This window comes from Haematobia irritans, chromosome 3 (assembly GCF_050003625.1).
Source record: "Haematobia irritans isolate KBUSLIRL chromosome 3, ASM5000362v1, whole genome shotgun sequence".
Classification (NCBI taxonomy): domain Eukaryota; kingdom Metazoa; phylum Arthropoda; class Insecta; order Diptera; family Muscidae; genus Haematobia; species Haematobia irritans.
This window is the reverse complement of record NC_134399.1, coordinates 94,386,062-94,412,689: the sequence shown is the minus strand read 5'-3', so window position 1 is coordinate 94,412,689 and position 26,628 is coordinate 94,386,062. Positions and strand designations below refer to the sequence as shown.

Sequence of the window (26,628 nt, the reverse complement as noted above, 5' to 3'; positions counted from 1 at the left end):
AAAAATTAATTGAAGGTCAATTAAAAAGTTAATTGATCGAATCAAAAAATTAATTGATACTATTATTTTTGTGATTGATTTTTGTTTCAATTAAAAAATTTGTTGAATCAATTAAATTTTTAATTGAATATTTTTTAAAACTCAATTAAAATTTGTGTGTAGATAAATAAATTCCATAGAATGCTCTGTCAATTTTGCATACATTAACGTTTGCACAAGCTCGTCCATTTTCGATATAGCCTCAATATAGACCGATCTCCTAATTTGACTTCTTGATGCCATGGACGCCGAAATTTTTATCCAAGTTGCCTCAAATTTAAAATGTAGACGTATTTTGAGTTTATACAGATATGCCAAATTTGATATACATCGGTCTATGTTTGCAAATAGCCCCCATATAGACCAATCTGTCAATATAATTTCTTGAAGGCATAGACGCCGCAATTTTTATCCGGTTTTCTTGAAATCGTAGATCTAGAGGTGTTTTAGGTTCAAAATGGGACATGCCTCCATAAAAATCGAAATACACGAAAATTAACTTTTTTGAAGAAATGGATTTTATTTCTATAGAAATTTTTGTCAAAATTTTATTTCTATAGAAAATTTTGCCAATATTTAATTTTTATAGAAAATTCTGTCACAATTTCTACAGAAAATTTTGTCAAAATTTTATTGCGGTAGAAAATTTTGTCAAAATTTTATTTCGGTAGAAAATTTTGTCAAAATTTTATTTCGGTAGAATATTTTGTCACAATTTTATTTCGGTAAAAAATTTTCTCAAAATTTTATTTATATAGAAAATTTTGCCAGAATTTTATTTCTATAGAATATTTTGTCAAATTTTTATTCTAAGAAAATTTTGTCAAAGTTTTATTTCGGTAGAAAATTTTGTCAAAATTTGATTTCTATAGAAAATTTTGTCAAAATTTGATTTCTATAGAAAACTTTGTCAAAATTTTATTTCGGTAAAAAATTTTGTCAAAATTTTATTTATGTAGAAAATTTTGACAAAATTTTATTTCTATAGAATATTTTGTCAAAGTTTTATTTCTAAGAAAATTTTGTCAAAGTTTTATTTCTATAGAAAATTTTGAACAAATTGTATTTCTATGGAAAATTTTGTCAAAATTTTGTTTCTATTTTTTTTTCTGTAGAAAATTTTGTCAAAATTTTATTTTACGGAAAATTTTGTCAAAATTTTATTTTTATGGAAAATTTTGCCAAAATTTTATTTCTATAGAATAGTTGTCAAATATTTATTTCTAAGAAAATTTTGTCAAAGTTTTAGTTCTAAGAAAATTTTGTACAAATTTTAGTTCTATGGAAAATTTTGTCAAAATTTTATATCTATAGAAAATTTTGTCAAAATTTTGTTTCTATAGAAAATTTTGTCAAAATTTGTAGTTCTAATATTGCCAATATTTTATTCTATAGAAAATTTTGTCAAAAATGTATTTCTATAAAAAATTTTGTCAATTTTTTTCCTAATTTTATTTTTTTTGTATTTATGTAGAAAATTTTGCCCGAATTTTATTTCTATAGAATATTTTGTCATATTTTTATTTTAAGAAAATTTTGTCAAAGTTTTATTTCGGTAGAAAATTTTGTCAAAGTTTTATTTCGGTAGAAAATTTTGTCAAAATTTGATTTCTATAGAAAATTTTGTCAAAATTTTATTTCTATAAACAATTTTGTCAAAATTTTATTATTATAGAAAATTTCGGTATTTTGTAAAAATTTTATTTCGGTAAAAAATTTTATCAAAATTTTATTTATATAGAAAATTTTTTCAAATTTTTTTTTTATAAAAAATTTTGTCAAAATTTTATTTATATAGAAAATTTTGCCAGAATTTTATTTCTATAGAATATTTTGTCAAATTTTTATTTCTAAGAAAATTTTGTCAAAGTTTTATTTCTATTGAAAATTTTGTACAAATTTTATTTCTATGGAAAATTTTGTTAAAATTTTATTTCTATAGAAAATTTTGTCAAAATTTTATTTCTATAGAAAATTTTGTAAATTTTTTTTGTGGAAAATATGGTCAAAATTTTATTTCTGTAGAAAATTTTTTTAAAAATTTTAGTTTTATAGAAAATTTTGTCCAAATTTTATTTCTATACAAAATTTTGTCAATATTTAATTTTTATAGAAAATTTCACCAAAATTTCTATAGAAAATTTTGTCAAAACTTTATTTTATTTCTATAAACAATTTTGTCAAAATTTTATTATTATAGAAAATTTCGGTAGAAAATGTTGTCAAATTTTATTTCTATAGAAAATTTTGTCAAAATTTTATATCTATAGGAAATTTTATCAAAATTTTATTTCTATACAAAATTTTGTCAATATTTAATTTTTATAGAAAATTCTGTCAAAATTTCTACAGAAAAATTTGTCAAAATTTTATTTCTATAGAAAATTTGGTCAAAGTTTTATTTCTATAGAAAATTTGGTCAAAGTTTTATTTCTATAGAAAATTGTGTCAAAATTTTATTTTTATGGAAAATTTTGTAAAAATTTTATTTTTATAGAAAATTTTGTCAACATTTTATTTCTATAGAAAGTTTTGTTTTTGATTTTTATAGAAAATTTTGTCAAAATTTTATTGTTATAGAAAATTTTGTCAAAATTTTATTTTTGTAGAAAATGTCAAAAGTTTATTTCTATAGAAAATTTTGACAAAATTTTATTTCTATAGAAAATTTTGTCAATATTTTATTTCTATAAAAAATTTTGTCAAAAATTTTCTTCTAAGAAATTTTTGTCGAAATTTTATTTCTATAAAAAATTTGTGAAGTACCTCTTAGTTGCACAAAAATATTTTGCGAAATCTACCAAAACATCAAGAATTCTACCAATCTACCAAACAGAAAAAAATTTGCCATATTTGGTCGCATTCTACCAACCATGCATGAGTTCGTTAATAGCTGAATAAAGCAAAATAGTAGCTGGTAATTTATGACAAGTTTTGAACTTAAATTCTTTGGACATTTTTGTCACAAATTTATTTCTATAGAAAATTTTGTCAAAATTTTATTTCTATAGAAAATTTTGTCACAACTTTATTTTTATAGAAAATTTTGTCAAAATTTCATTTCTATGGAAAATTTTGTCAATTTTTTTTCTATCGAAAATTTTGCTGTGCATGAGTATTTATAAATTATTATCGAAATGTGCACCCAAAAAAATTTGGACCCACGAGGAAAGAAATTTAGATTAATTTTAGAAGGTTTAACTGAAACATTTTAGAAACGTTATTATTTTTTGCCATGTTACAACATGTCCAAGCATGTGGGTTCCATAATTAAAAATCTCATTTCGGAAAAATATAATATAAAAAATTCATATGAACTAAAAGACAGATTAAAAAATGTATCTTTGGACGAAAACGACATACTAGTATCATTTGACGTGGTATCGTTGTTCACCAACATACCTATACACCTAGCGATAAAAAACATAATGACACAATGGAAAAGTTTAGAAACACACACTAAAATACCTAAGACACAATTCTTAAAACTACTTCAATTTTGTTTAAATGACAACAATTATTTTAAGTATGGAGAAATTCTGTACTATCAAACGTATGGCATGCCAATGGGAAACCCATTGTCTCCAACGATCGCCGACATAGTTTTGGATAATATGTTAGCAGAAACTATCAAAGAACTTAGTGAAAGGAACATTACAATAAAGTTTATAACTAAATATGTGGACGACTTATTTGCGGTAATTAAAAAAGAAGATGAAGATATAATACTTGCAACATTCAACAAATACCACAACAAACTTCAATTTACAATAGAAAAAGAAACCAACAACTGCTTGCCTTATTTGGACGTAAAGCTACATAGAAATAACGACAAAATTTCCACAGAATGGTACACAAAATCAATAGCTTCCGGAAGAATAATAAATTTTCATTCTACCCAACCTTTTAAACAAAAGATAAATACTGCAATGAGCCTAATCCAAAAATCAATAAAATTAAGTGATCAACAATTTCAGACAGCCAATTTAAAAAAGGTAGAAAATATTCTTCTTAAAAACTCATTCCCACAATATATTATAAATAACTTAATTAAGAAGTCTACAACACAAACACAAAAATCCCGAAATAATACGGATGATAACAAAACACTTGGCAACACCATGAAATATTATAGCATTTCATATATCCCAAAGCTAACAGAAACAACAATGCTAAAAGAAATAGTAGAAGACCAACAAACAACATTCGCTCACAAACCCAACAAAACATTAAGTACGATATTCACCCAAACCAAAACAAAAATAGAGAAAACGCAACAAAGCAATGTTGTATATGAAATCAAGTGCATAGGCAATGATGAACAACCATGCAACAAATACTATGTTGGGACAACTAAACGTAGCTTAGCGACAAGAGTAACAGAACATGAAGCAGACATAAGAAAAGGCAGACATACAACAGCTTTAGCACAACACTGCATTGAGTTGGGACATAAAGCAGACTTTGAGAGTGTCAAAATCTTAGACAAAGAGAGAAAGGAGAATAAACGTTATACTCTAGAGAGTCTAAGAATACAACAAAGAGTTCAATGTGCAATAAACAGAAAAGAAGACAAAGATAACACTAATGCTGCCTATACATTAGCTATTATGTAGTTTACGTCCAATCTTCTATGATCGTAGTCATAAGGAAAAACATCTGTGATATTTTAATTTAGTTTTGTAATTATTTTTGAAATTATTTTAAATATTTGTTTAATGTCGTGGTGTTCCTGTGCCGTTACTTTTTACAATTTAAAATTAATTTTAAAAAATATGACAAAAGACTAAATGTAAGTTTAGAGTTTAGCTTATGATACGCTACATAGAAGTAATTGTATGTTATATTTTTTCTGTTTACAATATGGTTGCCAGATTTCAATAAAAAATTCATCCCAGAAGAAGTTGGAAATCACCAACGAAACGTCGGATGTAAATATGAAATAAAGTCTTTTTATTTGCATATTGAGAGACCTTGAAAGCCCATTTTAGAACAGATCTAAAAATAACCAAAAATTTTTTTTCATTTGTTAAAAAATGTTTCGCATTTGTAATACGTATACTCTAAAATTAATTAGCAAATCTTTGACCGTTAGGTCATTTCATTTATCTAACGTTGACTCGGAATTTTCTTTGTTTTAGATGATATAGTTAATCGTTTATTCATATGTACACATACGCACTCGCTCGCAATCACCTCAATAAACAATTTACAATAGATTAGGAATCATGCATATATGATTAAAAAAGTATATATATAAAATATATTTCCTATATATCTCGCATCGAAGAAAATATGTCATTTGATATGAGATCAAGCTCAACAAGTCAATAAAAAAAAACAAGGGATATATTAGAGATAAGTGACATCCCATAATATCCCGTAGACGCAGGTGGTGAGCTTCCAATAAATGTTGCTAAATTAATTTGCATTGTTTATTATAAAGTTGATCAAATATTTACTAAAATTATAATTAGCGAACTACCTTTGTGTACATTGGGGTGGTATGCAAAAAGTTATGAAACATGCAAACGGCCATATTTTTGAAATATATACAAAAATAAATTCTTAGATAAGACTGCAGAAAAACAAACTTCCCTCTTTTCGAAGAATAATGGTAAAAAATGAATCGAACAATAACAAAAAACTGGAAAAACCACAAAAATTCTTATTTTCAACAATTTATTTCAATACAAAATTTTGTCAAAATTTTATTTCTATAGGATATTTGTCAAAATTTTATTTTTATAGAAAATTTTGACAACATTTTATATCTATAGCAAATTTGTCAACATTTTATTTCTATAGAAAGTTTCTCTAAATTTTATTTCTTTAGAGAATGTTGTCAACATTTTATTTCTATAGAAAATTTGGCAAATTTTTTTTTTTCAATAGAAAAGTTTATTAGAATTTTATTTCTATAGAAAATTTTGTCAAACTTTTATATCTAAAGAAAATTTGGTTAAAATTTTGTTTCAAAATTTTCTATAGAAATAGAATCTTAACAAAATTTTCTATAGAAATAAAATTTTCTACAGAAATAAAATTATGACAAAATTTTTTATTCTAATCAAATTTTGATAAAATTTTCTATAGAAATAAAAGTTTGACAAAATATTCTATGGAAATAAAATTTTCAAAAAATTTTCTAAAAAAATAACATTTTGATAAAATTTTCAATGGAAATAACATTTTGACAACATTTTCTATAGTAATAAAATTTTGACAAATTTTGCTATAGAAATAAAATTTCGACAAAATTTTCTATAGAAATAAAATTTTGAAAAATTTTTCTATAAAATAAAATTGTTGACAAAATTTTCTATGGAAATAACATTTTGCCAAAATTTTCTACGGAAAAAAAATTTCTATGAAATAAAGTTTTTGACAAATTTTTCTATTGAAATAACATTTTGACAAAATTTTCTACAGAAATAAACTTTTATTTCTAAAGAAAATTTTGTCAAAATTTTATTTCTATGGACAATTTTGTCAAAATTTTATTTCTAAAGAAAATTTGTTTAAAATTTTATTTGTATAGAAAATTCGTCAAAATTTTATTTTTAAAGAAAATTTTGTCAAAATTTTATTTCTATGGACAATTTTGTCAAATTTTTATTTCTATAGAAAATTTGGTTAAAATTTTATTTCTATAGAAAATGTTGTCAAAATTTTATTTCTATGGAAAATTTTGTCAAAATTTTATTTTTAAAGAAAATTTTGTCAAAATTTTATTGCTATGGACAATTTTGTCATACTATTATTTCTATAGAAAATTTGGTTAAAATTTGAATTCTGTCAATTTTTGTTTTTGATAGGAAATTTTGTAAAAATTTTATTTCTATAGAAATGTTAGTCAAAATTTTATTTCTATAGAAAATTTTGTCAAAATTTTATTGCTATGGACAATTTTGTCATACTATTATTTCTATAGAAAATTTGGTTAAAATTTGATTTTTATAGAAAATTTGGTTAAAATTTTATTTCTGTAGAAAATTTTGTCAAAATTTTATTTCTATAGAAAATTTTGTCAATATTTTATTTCTATAGAAAATTTTGACAAAATTTTATATCTATAGCAAATTTGTCAAAATTTTATTTCTATAGAAAATTTTCTCTAAATTTTATTTCTATAGAGAATGTTATCAACATTTTATTTCTATAGAAAATTTGGCAAAATTTTATTTCAATAGAAAAGTTTATTAGAATTTTATTTCTATAGAAAATTTTGTCAAAAATTTGATTAAAATTTTGTTTCAAAATTTTCTATAGAAATAAAATTTTAACAAAATTTTCTATAGAAATAAAATTTTGACAAAATTTTTTATTGAAATAAAATTTTGACAAAATTTTCTATAGAAATAATAGTTTGACAAAATATTCTATAGAAATAAAATTTTCATAAAATTTCCTTTAAAAATAACATTTTGATAAAATTTTCAATGGAAATAAGATTTTGACAAAATTTTCTATAGTAATAAAATTTTTACAAAATATTCTATAGAAATAAAATTTTCACAAAATTTTCTAAAAAATAACATTTTGATGCAATTTTCAATGGAAATGACATTTTGACAAGATCTTCTATAGTAATAAAATTTTGACAAATTTTTCTATAGAAATAAAATTTTGACAACAGTTTCTATAGAAATAAAATTTTGACAAAATTTTCTATAGAAATAAAATTTGACAAAATTTTCTGTAGAAATAAAGTTTTAACAAAATTTTCTATAGAAGTAAAATTGTTGACAAAACTTTCTTTATGTCAAAAATTTATTTCTATGGAAAATTCTAATTCTATGTTAAGCTTTCTATAGCCGAGTTCGTACGGCGTTCCACATTGCAGTGAAACCAATTAGAGAAGCTTTGAAACACTTAGAAATGTCACCAGCATTACTGAGGTGAACTAATGTAACTATTTCATAAATACAATGAAAACGTTCGTTATTGTTATGAATTTTCTATTTAATAACGAAACATTTTGTATATTTTCGGGTCACCGAATTTTAATGAATTTTTTTTTAAACCAAATATTTCCTTATCATAAAAGTAATGAACTTTTTACTTGATAGTTTGAAAAGATTCCCTGCAATAACGAAAAATTACATAATATTTACGAAATTGTTTCTTTAACTTAATTTCAATGGCAAATTTCATAAATAATACACAGTTTTTTTCTCTCGGTGTATATATACATGCTTGTCTATATATAAATACATACTCTCGATATATTACAAGTACATTTCTTTTCTCATAACTTCATTAGCATACTAGTGAAGGTGTGAACCATTTCGTTTCCCTTAACCAAGTTCAGTACACGGTGACGGCAACAATGATTTATGTCCCATCGAGACAGTATTGCATTTTCCAAAACACCTGCTGGTAGTAATTATATAGTGATCAAACGCTTTGATAGAGCAAAAATGTTTAAAAATTCCAAATATCAAACCAGTTCGAAAATACCATTGATTGAATCCAGTAATTCCACCATCAGTAATTGTATTCCATATGCTGATGAGACAAGTGATGATGATGATAATGAATCGTTGTGTTTTGGTCGTAGCCTTGGTTTAGGAAATAATTCGAATCTTGATCTTTCCATAATTGTTCGTCTGGATAGAAATGCAAAGCAACAAAGTGATACACAATTGGATGATGGAAATATACCAGGATTTATGCAAAACTTACCGGGATTCATGATAAAAGTTGAAAATGTTGAAGAAGCCTTACGTCGCAATTCCATATCATTGCCATGTGGATTGAATCGATGGCAGCAAAGACCTGAAAAAAGATTGGAAAATAGCATTGAAGATGAAAAAATTCAAAGGCACAAGGTGAGTTCATTTTATGAAATGAAACTACAGGGTGGCTAAAGTGTTTTATTTTCTTCACTTTTTTTACATTTTATTGTTCAAAAGCAAAAATGTCGGAAATAATATTAAATTGACTGCCTTTGCCACGAAATATGGTCTTTAAACGGCCGACAAAGCCATCACGCGTCGCGCAAAAGTGGCTCTGAGATATTTCAGATTTTTCACGGCCCAGTATTTTCTTTTCATTTCTGAGAACAAACGATATTTTCGTTTGATTCTAAAAATTTTCCTTAAAACCAAATAAAAAATATTTAGAAATAAAATTTTGACAAAATTTTCTACAGAAATCAAATTGTGACAAAATTTTCTATAGTAATAAAATTTTAACAAAATTTTCTATAAAAATAACGTTTTGACAAAATTTTCTATAGAAATAAAAATTTGACAAAATTTTCTATAGAAATAAAATTTCGACAAAATTTTCTATAAAAATAACATTTTGACAAAATTTTCAATTGAACTAAAGTTTTGGAAAAATTTCCTATAGAAATAAAATTTTACAAATTTTGCTATAGAAATAAAATTTTGACAAAATTTGCTATAGAAATAAAATTTTGACAAAATTTTCTATAGAAATAAAATTTTGACAAAATTTTCTATTGAAATAAAAGTTTGACAAAATTTTCTATAGAAATAATATTTTGACAAAATTTTCTATCGAAATAACATTTTGACGAAATTTTCTATAAAAATAACATTTTCACAAAAATTTCTATGGAAATAACATTTTAACAAAATTTTCTATAGAAATAAAATTTTGACAAAATTTTCTATAGAAATAAAATTTTGACAAAATTTTCTATAGAAATAAGATTTTGACAAAATTTTCTATAGAAATAAAATTTTAACAAAATATTCTATAGAAATAAAATTTTGACAAAATTTTCTATAGAAATAACATTTTGACGACATTTTCTATAAAAATAACATTTTCACAAAAATTTCTGTGGAAATAACATTTTAACAAAATTTTCTATAGAAATAAAATTTTGACAAAATTTTCTATAGAAATAAAATTTTGACAAAATTTTCTATAGAAATAAAATTTTGACAAAATTTTCTATTGAAATTAAAGTTTGACAAAATTTTCTATAGAAATAACATTTTGACAAAATTTTCTATAGAAATAACATTTTGACAAAATTTTCTATAAAAATAACATTTTCACAAAAATTTCTGTGGAAATAACATTTTAACAAAATTTTCTATAGAAATAAAATTTTGACAAAATTTTCTATAAAAATAAAATTTTGACAAAATTTTCTATAGAAATAAAATTTTAACAAAATTTTCTATTGAAATAAAAGTTTGACAAAATTTTCTGTACAAATAAATTTTTGACAAAATTTTCTATAGAAATTAAATTTTGACAAAATATTCTTTAGAAATAAAATGTTGACCACATTTTCTATAAAAATAACATTTTGACAAAATTTTCTATAGAAATAAAATTTTTACAAAATTTTTTATAGAAATAAAATTTTGACAAAATTTTTTATAGAAATAAAATTTTGACAAAATTTTCTATAGAAATAAAATTTTAACAAAATTTTCTATAAAAATAACATTTTCACAAAAATTTTTATGGAAATAACATTTTAACAAAATTTTCTATAGAAATAAAATTTTGACAAAATTTTCTATAGAAATAAAATTTTGACAAAATTTTCTATAGAAATAAAATTTCGACAAAATTTTCTATAAAAATAACATTTTGACAAAATTTTCTATCGAAATAACTTTATAACAAAATTTTCTATTGAACTAAAATTTTGGAAAAATTTTCTATAGGAATAAAATTTTGGCAAAATTTGCTATAGAAATAAAATTTTGACAAAATTTGCTATAGAAATAAAATTTTGACTAAATTTTCTAAGAAATAAAATTTTTACAAAATTTTCTATAGAAATAAAATGTTGACAAAATTTTCTATAGAATTAAAATTTTAACAAAATATTCTATAGAAATGAAAAATAATGAAATAAAATTTTGACAAAATTTTCTATAAAAATAACATTTTGACAAAATTTTCTATAGAAATAACATTTTGACGAAATTTTCTATAGAAATAAAATTTTGACAAAATTTGCTATTGAAATAAAAGTTTGACAAAATTTTCTATAGAAATAATATTTTGACAAAATTTTCTATCGAAATAACATTTTGACGAAATTTTCTATAAAAATAACATTTTCACAAAAATTTCTATGGAAATAACATTTTAACAAAATTTTCTATAGAAATAAAGATTTGACAAAATTTTCTATAGAAATAAAATTTTGACAAAATTTTCTATAGAAATAAGATTTTGACAAAATTTTCTATAGAAATAAAATTTTGACAAAATTTTCTATAGAAATAACATTCTGACGAAATTTTCTATAAAAATACCATTTTTACAAAAATTTCTATGGAAATGTTATTTCCATAGAAATTTTTTTAACAAAATTTTCTATAGAAATAAAATTTTGACAAAATTTTCTATAGAAATAAAATTTTAACAAAATATTCTATAGAAATAAAATTTTGACAAAATTTTCTATTGAAATAAAAGTTTGACAAAATTTTCTATAGAAATAACATTTTGACAAAATTTTCTATATAAATAACATTTTGAAAATTTTCTATAAAAATAACATTTTGACAAAATTTTCTATAGAAATAAAATTTTGAGAAAATTTTTTATAGAAATAAGATTTTGACAAAATTTTTTATAGAAATAAAATTTTGACAAAATTTTCTATAGAAATAAAATTTTAACAAAATTTTCTATAAAAATAACGTTTTGACAAAATTTTCTATAGAAATAAAATTTTGACAAAATTTTCTATAGAAATAAAATTTCGACAAAATTTTCTATAAAAATAATATTTTGACAAAATTTTCTATCGAAATAACTTTATAACAAAATTTTCTATTGAACTAAAATTTTGGAAAAATTTTCTATAGAAATAAAATTTTACAAATTGTGCTATAGAAATAAAATGTTGACAAAATTTGCTATAGAAATAAATATTTGATAAAATTTGCTATAGAAATAAAATTTTGACCAAATTTTCTAAGAAATAAAATTTTTACAAAATTTTCTATAGAAATAAAATGTTGACAAAATTTTCTATAGAAATAAAATTTTAACAAAATATTCTATAGAAATAAAATTTTGACAAAATTTTCTATAAAAATAACATTTTGACAAAATTTTCTATAGAAATAACATTTTGACGAAATTTTCTATAAAAATAACATTTTCACAAAAATTTCTATGGAAATAACATTTTAACAAAATTTTCTATAGAAATAAAATTTTGACAAAATTTTCGATAGAAATAAAATTTTGACAAAATTTTCTATAGAAATAAAATTTTGACAAAATTTTCTATTGAAATAAAAGTTTGACAAAATTTTCTATAGAAATAACATTTTGACAAAATTTTCTATCGAAATAACATTTTGACGAAATTTTCTATAAAAATAACATTTTCACAAAAATTTCTATGGAAATAACATTTTAACAAAATTTTCTATAGAAATAAAATTTTGACAAAATTTTCTATAGAAATAAAATTTTGACAAAATTTTCTATAGAAATAAAATTTTAACAAAATATTTTATAGAAATAAAAGAAATTTTCTATAAAAATAACATTTTCACAAAAATTTCTGTTGAAATAACATTTTAACAAAATTTTCTATTGAAATAAAAGTTTGACAAAATTTTCTATAGAAATAACATTTTGACAAAATTTTCTATAGAAATAACATTTTGACAAAATTTTCTATAAAAATAACATTTTCACAAAAATTTCTATGGAAATAACATTTTAACAAAATTTTCTATAAAATAAAATTTTGGCAAAATTTTCTATAAAAATAAAATTTTGACAAAATTTTCTATAGAAATAAAGTTTTAACAAAATTTTCTATTTAAATAAAAGTTTGACAAAATTTTCTGTACAAATAAATTTTTGACAAAATTTTCTATAGAAATTAAATTTTGACAAAATATTCTTTAGAAATAAAATGTTGACCAAATTTTCTATAAAAATAACATTTTGACAAAATTTTCTATAGAAATAAAATTTTGACAAAATTTTTTATAGAAATAAAATTTTGACAAAATTTTTTATAGAAATAAAATTCTGACAAATTTTTTTTATAGCAATAAAATTTTGACAAAATTTTTTTTTATAGCAATAAAATTTTGACAACATTTTCTATAGAAATAAAATTGTGACAAAATTTTTTATAGAAATAAAATTTAGACAAAATTTTTTAAAGAAATGACATTTAGACAAAATTTTCTATAGGAATAAAATTTTGACAAATTTTTCAATAGAAATAAAATGTTGACAAAAATTGGTATAGAAATAAAATTTTGACAAAATTTTCTATAGAAATACAATTTTGACAAAATTTACTATAGAAATAAAAATTTAGACAAAATTTTCTATAGAAATAAAATTTTGTTTCCAGATGAACTAGAAATGTCATTTGCCCTAGAATATATTGTGTTAGGCGAATAGGAACAATTATATTCTATGTGTAATTTCCAGTAAGGGCATAATTGAAAGATCAACCAACCGTCATGATAATACCTTCTCAAAATATTTAATTTAACGGCTATCGACAAAAATGTAATCACACAATCAATTGGAGTAGCATTTTTCTGTTTGCTGCGATTCACAAAAAAAATCAAATTTGATATATTAATTTACGATCGGTCAATATTGAAAGAAGAACCTCCTTAAATAAATGATGGATGGATTTGTGAAAAAGATCGATTAATTTATACATACAAATATTATTGAAATCCTTATCGATGTCATAAACAAATCATATTTGTTGAATTGTTTGTTTATATCGGATGACGATTTTTGCCTCGTAATCACCCATACGCGATTTCGATTTTTGTTTTGCGAAAAAAATGGAAACATTTTTATTATTCGTTTTGTTATTGTAATGTACATTGCAAATAATGTAAAGTCAAGGAAACATTGTTTAAATAAATTTACTTAATCGATAACAGTACGTGATTGGAATAATTGTCTGGTTTGGAGATTACTCGCAATGTTTAAAATCGCATTAAGAGACTTACTGAGGATATTTGATAAGAAACGTATTGAGTACGAATAATTGATATTATAAAATTGTCCCCCATAAAATAATAATACTTGCTTTTGTTTACACTATGCAACAAAAAAAGGAGGGTAATGTATGCTGTGATGAAATTTTTTACGGGGTACACACAAAGAAAATTTCACTAAAATTGAGCCAACGAAATTTATCATTGATCTAACGAAAGATTTTCATTAATACAATGAAAATATTTCGTGTATATCAAACAATGTTCTTTTCTGACCTTATGTCTTTAATAAGTTATATTTTGAAGTTTCATAGTAAAAATGTAATATAGTAGTTTTTCGGAATCTTCCCAACATTTTCGGAAGAAAAAAATATTTGGTGTTCGGTCGAAGCAGGCATCGAACCCACGACCCGTTGTATGTGAGGCGGGCATGCTAACCCTTGATCCACGGTGGCCAACTAAATGAATGTTTCTGTCAAATAAAGTTGTTTTTTACTTCGGCTCGTGTGCGCCGAAAACTAGGCTTTATAAATATAACTGTTTGACTGTTTGTGTTGGTTGTGTGTTGATGGCTATAGCGTTAATTGCCTGCTGATGATAACAACAGCTACGTAGCCCAGTGGATAGTGTGTTGGCTTACAAACTGTATGGTCCGCGGTCACGGTTGCAACTCAACCCACAAATAATCTGCCAAAATTTGGAGAAATTTTTACCAAAATACTACCAAACAAAAAATCTTCTGTAGAATATTTTGTCAAAATTTTATGTCTATAGAAATTTTGTCAAAATTGTATTTCTATAGAAAATTTTATTCTTACAGAAAATTTTGTCAAGATTTTATTTCTATAGAAAACTTTGTCAAAATTTTATTTCTATAGCAAATTTTGATGATTTTTTCTTATATTTTTATTTATATAACAAATTTTGTTTCTATATATTTTTTGTATTTTTGTATGTTGACAAAATTTTCTATGGAAATAAAACTTTGTCAAAAATTTCTGTATAAATAAAATTTTGACAAAATTTTCTATAGAAATAAAATTTGACAAAAATTTCCTATAGAAATAAAATTCTGTAAATTTTGGCTCGAGTGGCAACCGTGGTTAGGATGCCATCGTGGTGTTGTGGTAAGCATGCCCGCCGTGCAAACCAAACACCAAAAAGTATTTCAGCGGAGGATTATCTCACCTCAGTAATGCTGGTGGCATTTCTGAGTGTTTTAAAGCTTCTCTAACATAAGTGGTTTCACTGCAATATGGAAAGCCGTTCGGATTCGGCTATAAAATGGAAGTTCCTTGTCATTGAGCTTAACATAGAATCGGGCAGCACTCAGTGATAAGAGAGAAAGAAGTTCCACATTGTGGTATTACAATGGACTCAATAGTCTAAGTGAGGCTCAAATATCGGGCTGCCACTATAACAGGTTGGCTGATAAGTCCCCGGTCTGACACATAGATGGCGTCGCTAGTATTAAATGCATATTATTTTTATATAGTACCAACCTTCAAATGATTCGTGTCCAAATTTGAAGTCAATTAGTTTGTGAGATAGAGCGTCTTTTGTGAAGCAACTTTTGTTATTGTGAAAAAAAATGGAAAAAAAGGAATTTCGTGTTTTGATAAAATACTGTTTTCTGAAGGGGAAAAATATGGTGGAAGCAAAAACTTGGCTTGATAATGAGTTTACGGACTCTGCCCCAGGGAAATCAACAATAATTGATTGGTATGAAAAATTCAAGGGTGGTGAAATAAGCACGGAGGACGGTGAACGCAGTGGACGCCCGAAAGAGGTGGTTATCGACGAAAACATCAAAAAAAATCCACAAAATGATTTTGAATGACCGTAAAATGAAGTTGATCGAGATAGCAGAGGCGTTAAAGATATCAAAGGAACGTGTTGGTCATATCATTCATCAATATTTGGATATGCGGAAGCTCTGTGCAAAATGGGTGCCGCGCGAGCTCACATTTGACCAAAAACAACAACGTGTTGCTGATTCTGAGCGGTGTTTGCAGCTGTTAACTCGTAATACACCCCGAGTTTTTCCGTCCATATGTGACAATGGATGAAACATGGCTCCATCACTACACTCCTGAGTCCAATCGACAGTCGGCTGAGTGGACAGCGACCGGTGAACCGTCTCCGAAGCGTGGAAAGACTCAAAAGTCCGCTGGCAAAGTAATGGCCTCTGTTTTTTTGGGATGCGCATGGAATAATTTTTATTGATTATCTTGAGAAGGGAAAAACCATCAACAGTGACTATTATATGGCCTTATTGGAGCGTTTGAAGGTCGAAATCGCGCAAAACGGCCCCATATGAAGAAGAAAAAAGTGTTGTTCCACCAAGACAACGCACCGTGCCACAAGTCATTGAGAACGATGGCAAAAAATCATGAATTGGGCTTCGAATTGCTTCCCCACCTACCGTATTCTCCAGATCTGGCCCCCAGCGACTTTTTCTTGTTCTCAGACCTCAAAAGGATGCTTGCAGGGAAAAAATTTGGCTGCAATGAATAGGTGATCGCCGAAACTGAGGCCTATTTTGAGGCAAAACCGAAGGAGTACTACCAAAATGGTATCAAAAAATTGGAAGGTCGTTATAATCGTTGCATCGCTCTTGAAGGGAACTATGTTGAATAATAAAAACGAATTTTGACAAAAAAATGTGTTTTTCTTTGTTAGACCGTGGACTTATCAGCCAACCTGTTATCTAACCTAGCCTGCATTAAAAATCATAAAAAATATAAAAAATATTCATTTGACTAAATATCACAAAATTTTTTAATCCACATACAAAACACTGAGTGCGTATCACACCTTAAGAAGTGATTCAAATTCAATGCAACGGTAGTTGAAATGGTGGACATCCGTCTTACACAGAAAAAAATTTCACGAAAAATTTCCAATTAAAGTCTTAATTTAGTTTTAACAAGTATATACAGCAGTGATGAATCAAATATTATAGTTTCCTTTGAAATTTCAGGGGGGTTTAATGAGAGATATTCCCCCAAGCAGAGCAGTTCAACCAGTACACTTCCCGAAGATAAATTTAAAGATTTTACCTATGAAGACTGTACAAGATTCTGGATTTATAAGAACAATTTTTGTTTGAGTTTTAGAGGAATCATTAACATCTCTTGTAAGTGTGCAAGATAAAGGTGAAATTACGCCTTGATTTGAAATCTAAAATCTGTAGATTTTCATCTCCATTATTTAAATGATTACGAGAAGTAAAATCTGGAAATCATACATTCAGTTTCAAGTAAATTTCATGATCAGTACGCCTTCTAAACCCTCAAGAAATGAAATCGGTCTATATGGAGGTCTTACCAAATGGACCGATAAAAACTAAATCCGATACACGTTTTTTTTTAATTCTAAAATTCCAGTATATTTATATTTTCAGACGAATTGGAAAAGACTACGGTTTCTATAAGTCCAAGAAGTAAAATCGGGAGATCGGTCTATATAGGGGCCATACCAAAACATGGACCGATACTCGCCAATTTTGGCACAGCTCTTTATGGTCCTAAAATACCTCCAGATTTCCAATTTCAGGCGAATTGAATAAAAACTACGGTTTCTATAAGCCCAAGACCCTAAATCGGGTGGTCGGTTTATATGGGGACTATATCAGACAAAAGACGAATTTGTACCAAATTTCACCACGATTGCTTCATTATTGAAGACTGTAGCGTGATTACAACAGACAGACAGACGTACAGACGAACATGGTTAAATCGTCTTAAAATTTCTCCCGATGTGTTACAAACGGAATGACAAACTTATTATATCGTCGTTACCACTGTATGGTGGTGGGTATAAAAATATTCAATTAAAAATTTAATTGATTTAACAATTTTTTAATTGAAACAAAAATCAATCATAAAAATTAATAGAAGCAATTGATTTTTTAATTGGATCAATTAATTTTTTAATTGATACTATTATTTCTGTGATTGAAGACAAAAAAATATTTTTTTTGTGTGTATAATAAGCCCATGTTAAATTCATCATTCTACGTCAATTTTGCTTTTGTTTGCTGGGTTACATGTTGCACGGTTTTTGGTTAAATTTTCTAAAATAAACTTACGATCACATTCTATCTTTTACTGTAAAAATTATATATGCCCAGCAAAAAAAGAGCTTCCAAAAAAGTAGTTTGGATCCCAAATTTGTGATACGTAAGTAGTGCAAACTTATCATATTAACTATTTTTCTAAAAATGTTTTTTTTTTATGTTATACATCATTTTTATTTTGTTTTTTCTTTTGGCATATATTTTTGTATAAATATATTTTTTCCATTAAAAATCAGCATAAAATAAAAAATGTCGTACTTTGCAAAACGTTTTCAAAAGAACTTCCATGGAAATGAAAAAGTCAAACGGCACACGTTCAAAAACCAGCGGGGATGACTTTTTATATATATTTTTTTAATTATTTTTTTTTTACTTTTTTATTGATTTTCTATTATTTTTTTGCGAAATGTAATTGTCCAAAATTTTAATTTTTACTTAAAACCGCCTAATTCCATACTTTCTACACGCAAAGAAAAAAAAACGTTTGGAAAACGTGTACCGTAAACGTTTTTCTTTTGTTAGAGTTTTTTGAATTGCTTCGAAAATTTTAAACTTTTATCACCAAAAAAATTCGTTTGTTAAAAAATTTTTATTTTTTCAATAAAAAAAAGTTATTTTTGAACCAACAACACAGTCCATTTCGTGTATATCAAACACTGTTCTTTTCTGACTTTAGGTCTTTAATAAGATACATTTTACAGTATATAGTAAAAATTTAATATAGTAGAATGTAATGTTGAAATATTTTTCGGAATCTTCCGACCATATCTGAAATATATGTAAAACAAGTAAGGAAAGTCTAAAGTCGGGCGGGGCCGACTATATTATACCCTGCACCACTTAGTAGATCTAAATTGTCGATACCATATCACATTCGTCAAACGTGTTGGGGGCTATATATTAAGGTTTGTACCAAATATATACATTTAAATACCACTCGATCTGGACAGAATTTGATAGACTTCTACAAAATCTATAGACTCAAAATTTAAGTCGGCTAATGCACTAGGGTGGAACACAATGTTAGTAAAAAAATATGGGAAACGTTTAAATCTGAAGTAATTTTAAGGAAACTTCAAAAAAAGTTTATTTATGATTTATCGCTCGATATATATGTATTAGAAGTTTAGGCAAATTAGAGTCATTTTTACAAATTTTCGACTAAGCAGTGGCGATTTTACAAGGAAAATGTTGGTATTTTGACCATTTTTGTCGAAATCAGAAAAACATATATATGGAAGCTATACCTAAATCTGAACCGATTTCAACCAAATTTGGCACGCATAGCAACAATGCTTATTCTCCTCCCTGTGCAAAATTTCAACTAAATCGGAGTTAAAAATTGGCCTCTGTGGACATATGAGTGTAAATCGGGCGAAAGATATATATGGGAGCTAAATCTAAATCTGAACCGATGTCAACCAAATTTGGCACGCATAGCTACAATGCTAATTCTACTCCCTGGAAGGAAGATCGGTTGATATAAACGCCAATTATGACCAGATCGGTGAAAAATATATATGACAGCTATATCTAAATCTGAACCGATTTTTTCCAAAATCAATAGGGATCGTCTTTGAGCCGAAACAGGACCCTGTACCAAATTTTAGGACAATCGGACTAAAACTGCGAGCTGTACTTTGCACACAAAAATACATCAACAGACAGACACACAGACGGACAGACAGACAGACAGACGGACATCGCTAAATCGACTCAGAATTTAATTCTAAGACGATCGGTATACTAAACGATGGGTCTCAGACTTTTCCTTCTTGGCGTTACATACAAATGCACAAACTTATTATACCCTGTACCACAGTAGTGGTGAAGGGTATAAATATGGGAAACGTTTAGATCTGAAGTAATTTTAAGGAAACTTCAAAAAAGTTTATTTATGATTTATCGCTCGATATATATGTATTAGAAGTTTAGGCAAATTAGAGTCATTTTTACAACTTTTCGACTAAGCAGTGGCGATTTTACAAGGAAAATGTTGGTATTTTGACCATTTTTGTCGAAATCAGAAAAACATATATATGGAAGCTATATCTAAATCTGAACCGATTTCAACCAAATTTGGCACGCATAGCAACAATGCTTATTCTCCTCCCTGTGCAAAATTTCAACTAAATCGGAGTTAAAAATTGGCCTCTGTGGACATATGAGTGTAAATCGGGCGAAAGATATATATGGGAGCTAAATCTAAATCTGAACCGATGTCAACCAAATTTGGCACGCATAGCTACAATGCTAATTCTACTCCCTGTGCAAAATTTCAACTAAATCGGAGTTAAAAATTGGCCTCTGTGGTCATATGAGTGTAAATCGGGCGAAAGCTATATATGGGAGCTATATCTAAATCTGAACCGATTTCAACCAAATTTGGCACGCATAGCTACAATGCTAATTATACTCCCTGTGCAAAATTTCAACTAAATCGGAGCAAAAAATTGGCCTCTGTGGGCAAATGAGTGTAAATTGGGCGAAAGCTATATATGGGAGCTATATCTAAATCTGAACCGATTTGGCTGATATTTTGCAAGTTTTTCGAGACTCATAAAATATTCGGATGTACGGAATTTGAGGAACATCGGTTGATATAAACGCCAATTATGACCAGATCGGTGAAAAATATATATGACAGCTATATCTAAATCTGAACCGATTTTTTCCAAAATCAATAGGGATCGTCTTTGAGCCGAAACAGGACCCTGTACCAAATTTTAGGACAATCGGACTAAAACTGCGAGCTGTACTTTGCACACAAAAATACATCAACAGACAGACAGACGGACAGACAGACAGACAGACAGACAGACAGACAGACAGACAGACAGACGGACGGACATCGCTAAATCGACTCAGAATTTAATTCTAAGACGATCGGTATACTAAACGATGGGTCTCAGACTTTTCCTTCTTGGCGTTACATACAAATGCACAAACTTATTATACCCTGTACCACAGTAGTGGTGAAGGGTATAAAAAAAACTTTGGTCGAAGCAGGGATCGAACCCACGACCCTAGGCATGCAAGACGGACGTAGCAACCACTGCTCCAAGGTGCCCAACTAAATGTATTTTTCTATTAAATAAACTTTGTTTAATCGGCTCCTGGGCGCCGCAAGCTATGCTATATAAATATAACTTATATGGGTAATTGTCTATTGATGACAATAACGGTTACATAGCTCATGGGATAGTGTGTTGGCTTACAAATTGCATGGTCCGCGGTTCGATTCTCCGTCCAGGCGAAAGGTAAAAAAAAAATTAAAATTTATAAAATCGTATAATTTCTTCTACATTGTTTGTATTACAGAAAAAGGTGCTAATAACTAAAAAACTTCGTGGAAGTAAGAAAGATGTGAGGGAAAATGCAATTAGCTAGAAATTTTTTTTTGAGGAAGTCTTTATGAAATTGTTTTTACATCCTGGAAAAGAATAAACCGTTTATCACAAAAAGTATATACTTTTCTTCCAAATACACTTCCTTTCAACGAAAAGCAAATGAGAAACGAACTTTGTTTGTCTAAAATTTCGTTTGGGATGACAGAATTATTTTTTTGCGTGTAAGACTTGTCCAAAAGGACTGCATGGGAAGTGGAAAAAAGTCGATAGGAGATCCCGGGATGCGCTTTAAAAGAAATATTTGTGGACTTGTCCAAATGAACTACATCGGAAGTGGAAAAAATGGAAGGGGAATTCCGGGATGGGTTTTAAAAGAAATGTTTGTGGAAGAACTTCCAATTTTTTTGCTGGGTGTACATATGTATTTTTTCAGCTAATGATCTTAGTACCAACGTTATCAGAACGAAAGAAGTAATAATTTTAAATATCTTAAAACTGTCTACGAATTGCTTGTGTTGCCGGCTACCACTCATATTTTAGTACATAGTCATAAAAATCACTACTAAATAATTTTAAAATATGAATTTATTTATATTTTACTTTGGCTTATTTTTTATATTCGCAATTGATCAATAATGTTATAAATAATTTTGCTAAATGCATTTCATAAATTTAATCTATTAACTAGAATTTAATGAATAGACACACATGTCCACAACTCGTATACGACTAAATAGTGAAAGAGGGGTCCCCTTGCCCAACACAGCAATTTGTAATTTATGTATGTATTAATTTATTAAGGTAATGAAGGCAATTGACAACTGTTTAAATAATTGTTGATAACACCAATATCGAGTACTACTATAATATTTGTTTATATATATATTTTTTTCATTTATTTATACTCTTGATTTTTTTGTTTGCTTCGCCATTTAGCCCTCCTCCCTCAGGGTTTTCAAAGGGAAACTTATGATAACGAATATAAATAAAGAAAAATATAGACTTGCTGAATAAATGTCGTATTGCAGACTTAGTGCATTATATTCGGCATAAGTTTAACACTTAAATTTTAAATGTTATATGGAGACATTTTTATAATTTTTATGGGTTAATGTCAACAAGAGAAAAAAAAAATGCGGAATCATTCTCTTGTTGACACATGTCTATGGTGATGACTTTTCAACTATTTAGGTTTGAATATATTTTTGTTTTATTAATATAGTTATAATTTTAGTTATCGAGGAAAAGCGCTTAAACTATTTCTATCACGAGTGTCTACACTTTTCAATGATAAGAAATAATACTTGTTTTATTATCTGTATTCAATTATTGATCGAGAAATATAATGGTAGGTTTAAGTATTATTATATTTTTAAATATATATTTGGACAGGGTGGCTGATATGTAATGCAACAAAGTAAAGCGCCATATTTTTTTTAAATTTTATTGCTCAAAACCAAAATGTCGGAAATACATCAGATTTTAGAATCAGTTTAGATTTGTTTGTATTGGCTACCCAGCAAAAAAAAGAGCTTCCAAAAAAGTACTTTGGATCCCCAAGTTGTGATCCGGAAGTAGTGCAAACTTGGATCATCACCAATGAATTTTACATGGGCTTGTCATACACACAAAAATTTTTTTTTTCTGATTCAATCACGATATTAATTGATCCAATTAATTTTTAATTGAAATGTCTTCAATCACAGAAATGATAGTATCAATTAAAAAATTAATTGAAGGTCAATTAAAAAGTTAATTGATCCAATTAAAAAATTAATTGATACTATTATTTTTGTGATTGATTTTTGTTTCAATTAAAAAAATTTGTTGAATCAATTAAATTTTTAATTGAATATTTTTAAAACTCAATTAAAATATTAGTTGGAAAAAATTTCGTGAATTATTTTGTGTGTAGGATGGAAGTACTTCGTTTTCCGATCCTTTGCATTGCTTTAGAAGTTGTTACTTGGAAGTTCATTTGAATGAAGAAATTTAAAAAAAAAATTATTTTTATACCCTGTTCCACACTGTGGAACAGGGTATTATAAGTTAGTGCATATGTTTGCAACACCCAGAAGGAGACGAGATAGACACATGGTGTCTTTGGCAAAAATGGTCAGGGTGGGCTCCTGAGTCGATATAGCCATGTCCGTCTGTCCGTCTGTCCGTGAACACATTTTGTAATCAAAGCCTAGGTCGCAGTTTTAGTCCAATCGACTTCAAATTTGGTACAAGTATGTGTTTTGGCTCAGAATAGATCCCTATTGATTTTGGAAGAAATCGGTTCAGATTTAGATATAGCTCCCATATATATATTTCGCCCGATATGGACTTATATGGCCCCAGAAGCCAGAGTTTTACCCTAATTGGCTTAAAATTTTGCACAAGAAGAACAATTAGTACTATAGTCAAGTGTGCCAAATTTCATTGAAATCGGTTCAGATTTAGATATAGCTCCCATATATATCTTTCGCCCGATATGGACTAATACGGTCCCAGAAGCCTGAGTTTTACCCCAATTTGGTTAAGATTTTGCACAGGGAGTAAAATTAGCATTGTAGCTATGCGTGCCAAATTTGGTTGAAATCGGTTCAGATTTAAATATAGCTCCCATATATAGCTTTCGCCCGATTTACACCCATATGACCACAGAGGCCAATTTTTTGCTCCGATTTAGTTAAAATTTTGCACAGGGAGTAGAATTAGCATTGTAGCTATGCGTGCCAAATTTGGTTAAAATCGGTTCAGATTTAGATATAGCTCCCATATATAGCTTTCGCCCGATTTACACTCATATGACCACAGAGGCCAATTTTTAACTCTGATTTAGTTGAAATTTTGCACAGGGAGTAAAATTAGCATTGTTGCTATGCGTGCCAAATTTGGTTGAAATCGGTTCAGATTTAGATATAGCTCCCATATATATGTTTTTCTGATTTCGACAAAAATGGTCAAAATACCAACATTTTCCTTGTAAAATCGCCACTGCTTAGTCGAAAAGTTGTAAAAATGACTCTAATTTTCCTAAACTTCTAATACATATATATCGAACTTTTTCGAAGTTTCCTTAAAATTGCTTCAGATTTAAACGTTTCCCATATTTTTTTACTAACATTGTGTTCCACCCTAGTGCATTAGCTGACTTAAATTTTGAGTCAATAGATTTTGTAGAAGTCTATCAAATTCTTCCAGATTGAGTGGTATTTAAATGTATGTATTTGGGACAAACCTTTATATGTAGCCCCAAACACATTTGACGGATGTGATATGGTATCGAAAATTTAGATCTACAAAGTGGTGCAGGGTATAATATAGTCGGCTCCGCCCGACTTTAGACTTTCCTTACTTGTTAAATTATTTATTATTACACTTTTATTCTCGTTTTTATACCCTCCACCATATATGTATGTATATTAACTTTGTCATTCCATTTGTAACACATCGAAATATTGCTCTAAGACCCCATAAAGTATATATATTCTGGGTCGTGGTGAAATTCTGAGTCGATTTGAGCATGTCCGTCCGTCTGTTGAAATCACGCTAACTTCCGAACGAAACAAGCTATCGACTTGAAACTTGGCATAAGTAGTTGTTATTGATGTTGATCGGAAGGTATTGCAAATGGGCATATCGGACCACTTTTACGTATAGCCCCCATATAAACCGACTCCCAGATTTGGCTTGCAGATCCTCTTGGAGGAGCAAAATTCATCCGATCTGCTTGAAATTTGGTATGTTGTGTTAATATATGGTCTATAACAACCATGAAAAAATTGGTCTAAATCGGTCCATAAATATATATAACCCCCATATAAACCGATCCCCAGATTTGACCTACGCCCCTTGGAGGAGCAAAATACATCCGATCCGGTTAAAATTTGGTATGTGGTGTTAGTATATGGTCTACAACAACCGTGCAAAAATTGGTCCATAATTATATATAGCCCCCATATAAACCGATCCCCAGATTTTAGGAGGAGCCAAATTCATCCGATGCGGTTGAAATTTGGTACATTGCGCTAGTATATGGCCGCTAACAGCCATGCAAGAATTGGTCCATATTGGTCTATAGTTCAATCATACAAAAATTGGTCCATATCGCCAAAAATAATCTACCAAAATTTTATTTCTATAGAAAATTTGTCAAAATTTTGTTACTATAGAAAGTTTTGTCAAAATTTTATTTCTGTAGAAAATTTTGTCAAAATTTTATTTCTATAGAAAATTTTGTCAAAATTTTATTTCTATAGAAAATTTAGTCAAAATTTTATTTCTATAGAAAATTATGTCAACATTTTATTTCTATAGAAAATTTTGTCGAACTGAATTATATACGTCTTTAATCGGCCTTTTTTTGTTTAACATATCCCCCGTATGGACTAACTTACAATTTAGAAGATAATTTTTTAAGATACCTTGCCATCGGCAAGTGTTACCGCAACCCAAGTAATTCGATTGCGGATGACAGTCTTTAGTAGAAGTTTCTACGCAATCTATGGTGGAGGGTACATAAGATTCGGCCTGGCCGAACTTATGGACGTATATACTTGTTATTTTGTTGCGTATATTTTTGTATAAATATATTTTTTCCATTAAAAATCAATAAAAAAGGTAAAAATTTGCAAACCTTTTCAAAAGAACTTCCATGGAAGTGAAAAAGTCAAACCAGGCAGGTTCAATCCCAGCTAAACAATTAGATTATTTCATACATTTCTCTCTACAGACTTTAACGGAGACAAGGAAATTTGCAAGACTTTAAACTTTCTTTTAATTAAAACTTCTTTACTTTAATGAACTATGGCCTAAAATTTTGTGTAAATTGCGTGTTCTAAATTTCAGTCTATATTTCGTTCACTTCATATAAAATTCATTGTTTCCGCTTCAATTTAGCACCATTTTCCCCACACCCATACTTTTCTTGTTCAACATCATTATAATCGGCTTTTTTTTTTGATTAAATTTTTAATTTTGTGAAATATCAACAAATCTGTTTACCAAAACAATATTTACTATTAACTTTTGGGTACAAAAAAATGTTCAATGTTCGTAGTAATCATTTAATTAAATTATTGTTTATTATTTGTCATTACATAGAAGAAATTATTTAATGCAAATATTTAACCTAACGATTACCACAACCATACACATGTCTTCTCAGTCGGCAAAAGGAAGACTGTTAGCTGTAAACCGTATGCCGTATGAG

General features: G+C 27.1%; 2 protein-coding genes across 8 annotated transcripts; one reads left to right on the top strand and one right to left on the bottom strand.

The window, feature by feature from the left end:
• Positions 1-3,284: 3,284 nt before the first annotated feature.
• On the top strand, positions 3,285-4,655 carry LOC142231078 (uncharacterized). Its single transcript, XM_075301698.1, has 2 exons — positions 3,285-3,848; positions 3,957-4,655. Exons 1-2 carry the CDS (start codon positions 3,285-3,287, stop codon positions 4,653-4,655), a joined length of 1,263 nt encoding a protein of 420 aa, XP_075157813.1.
• Positions 4,656-8,072: 3,417 nt separating this feature from the next.
• On the bottom strand, positions 8,073-26,616 carry LOC142230342 (uncharacterized). Of its 7 annotated transcripts, XM_075300983.1 has the most exons (4): positions 26,421-26,616; positions 8,728-8,820; positions 8,503-8,651; positions 8,073-8,418 (listed from the first exon to the last, which is right to left on the bottom strand). In XM_075300983.1, exons 3-4 carry the CDS (start codon positions 8,639-8,641, stop codon positions 8,291-8,293), a joined length of 267 nt encoding a protein of 88 aa, XP_075157098.1. In that variant the 5' UTR covers positions 8,642-8,651; positions 8,728-8,820; positions 26,421-26,616; the 3' UTR covers positions 8,073-8,290. The 7 variants fall into 7 exon arrangements, with proteins under 7 accessions (XP_075157098.1, XP_075157096.1, XP_075157097.1 ...); XM_075300981.1 differs by having other exon boundaries at positions 8,503-8,820; XM_075300982.1 differs by having other exon boundaries at positions 8,073-8,415; positions 8,503-8,820.
• Positions 26,617-26,628: the final 12 nt, after the last annotated feature.

Bases quoted from the DNA above. Each gene is read 5' to 3' on its own strand.
- LOC142231078 (XM_075301698.1), top strand. From the start codon at position 3,285: ATGTCCAAGCATGTGGGTTCCATAATTAAAAATCTCATTTCGGAAAAA. The intron at 3,849-3,956 runs GTAAAGCTACAT...TTTAAACAAAAG, and splicing joins ACTGCTTGCCTTATTTGGAC to ATAAATACTGCAATGAGCCT.
- LOC142230342 (XM_075300981.1), bottom strand. From the start codon at position 8,782: ATGGAATTGCGACGTAAGGCTTCTTCAACATTTTCAACTTTTATCATG. The intron at 8,419-8,502 runs GTATTTTCGAAC...AATTACTACCAG, and splicing joins ATTACTGGATTCAATCAATG to CAGGTGTTTTGGAAAATGCA.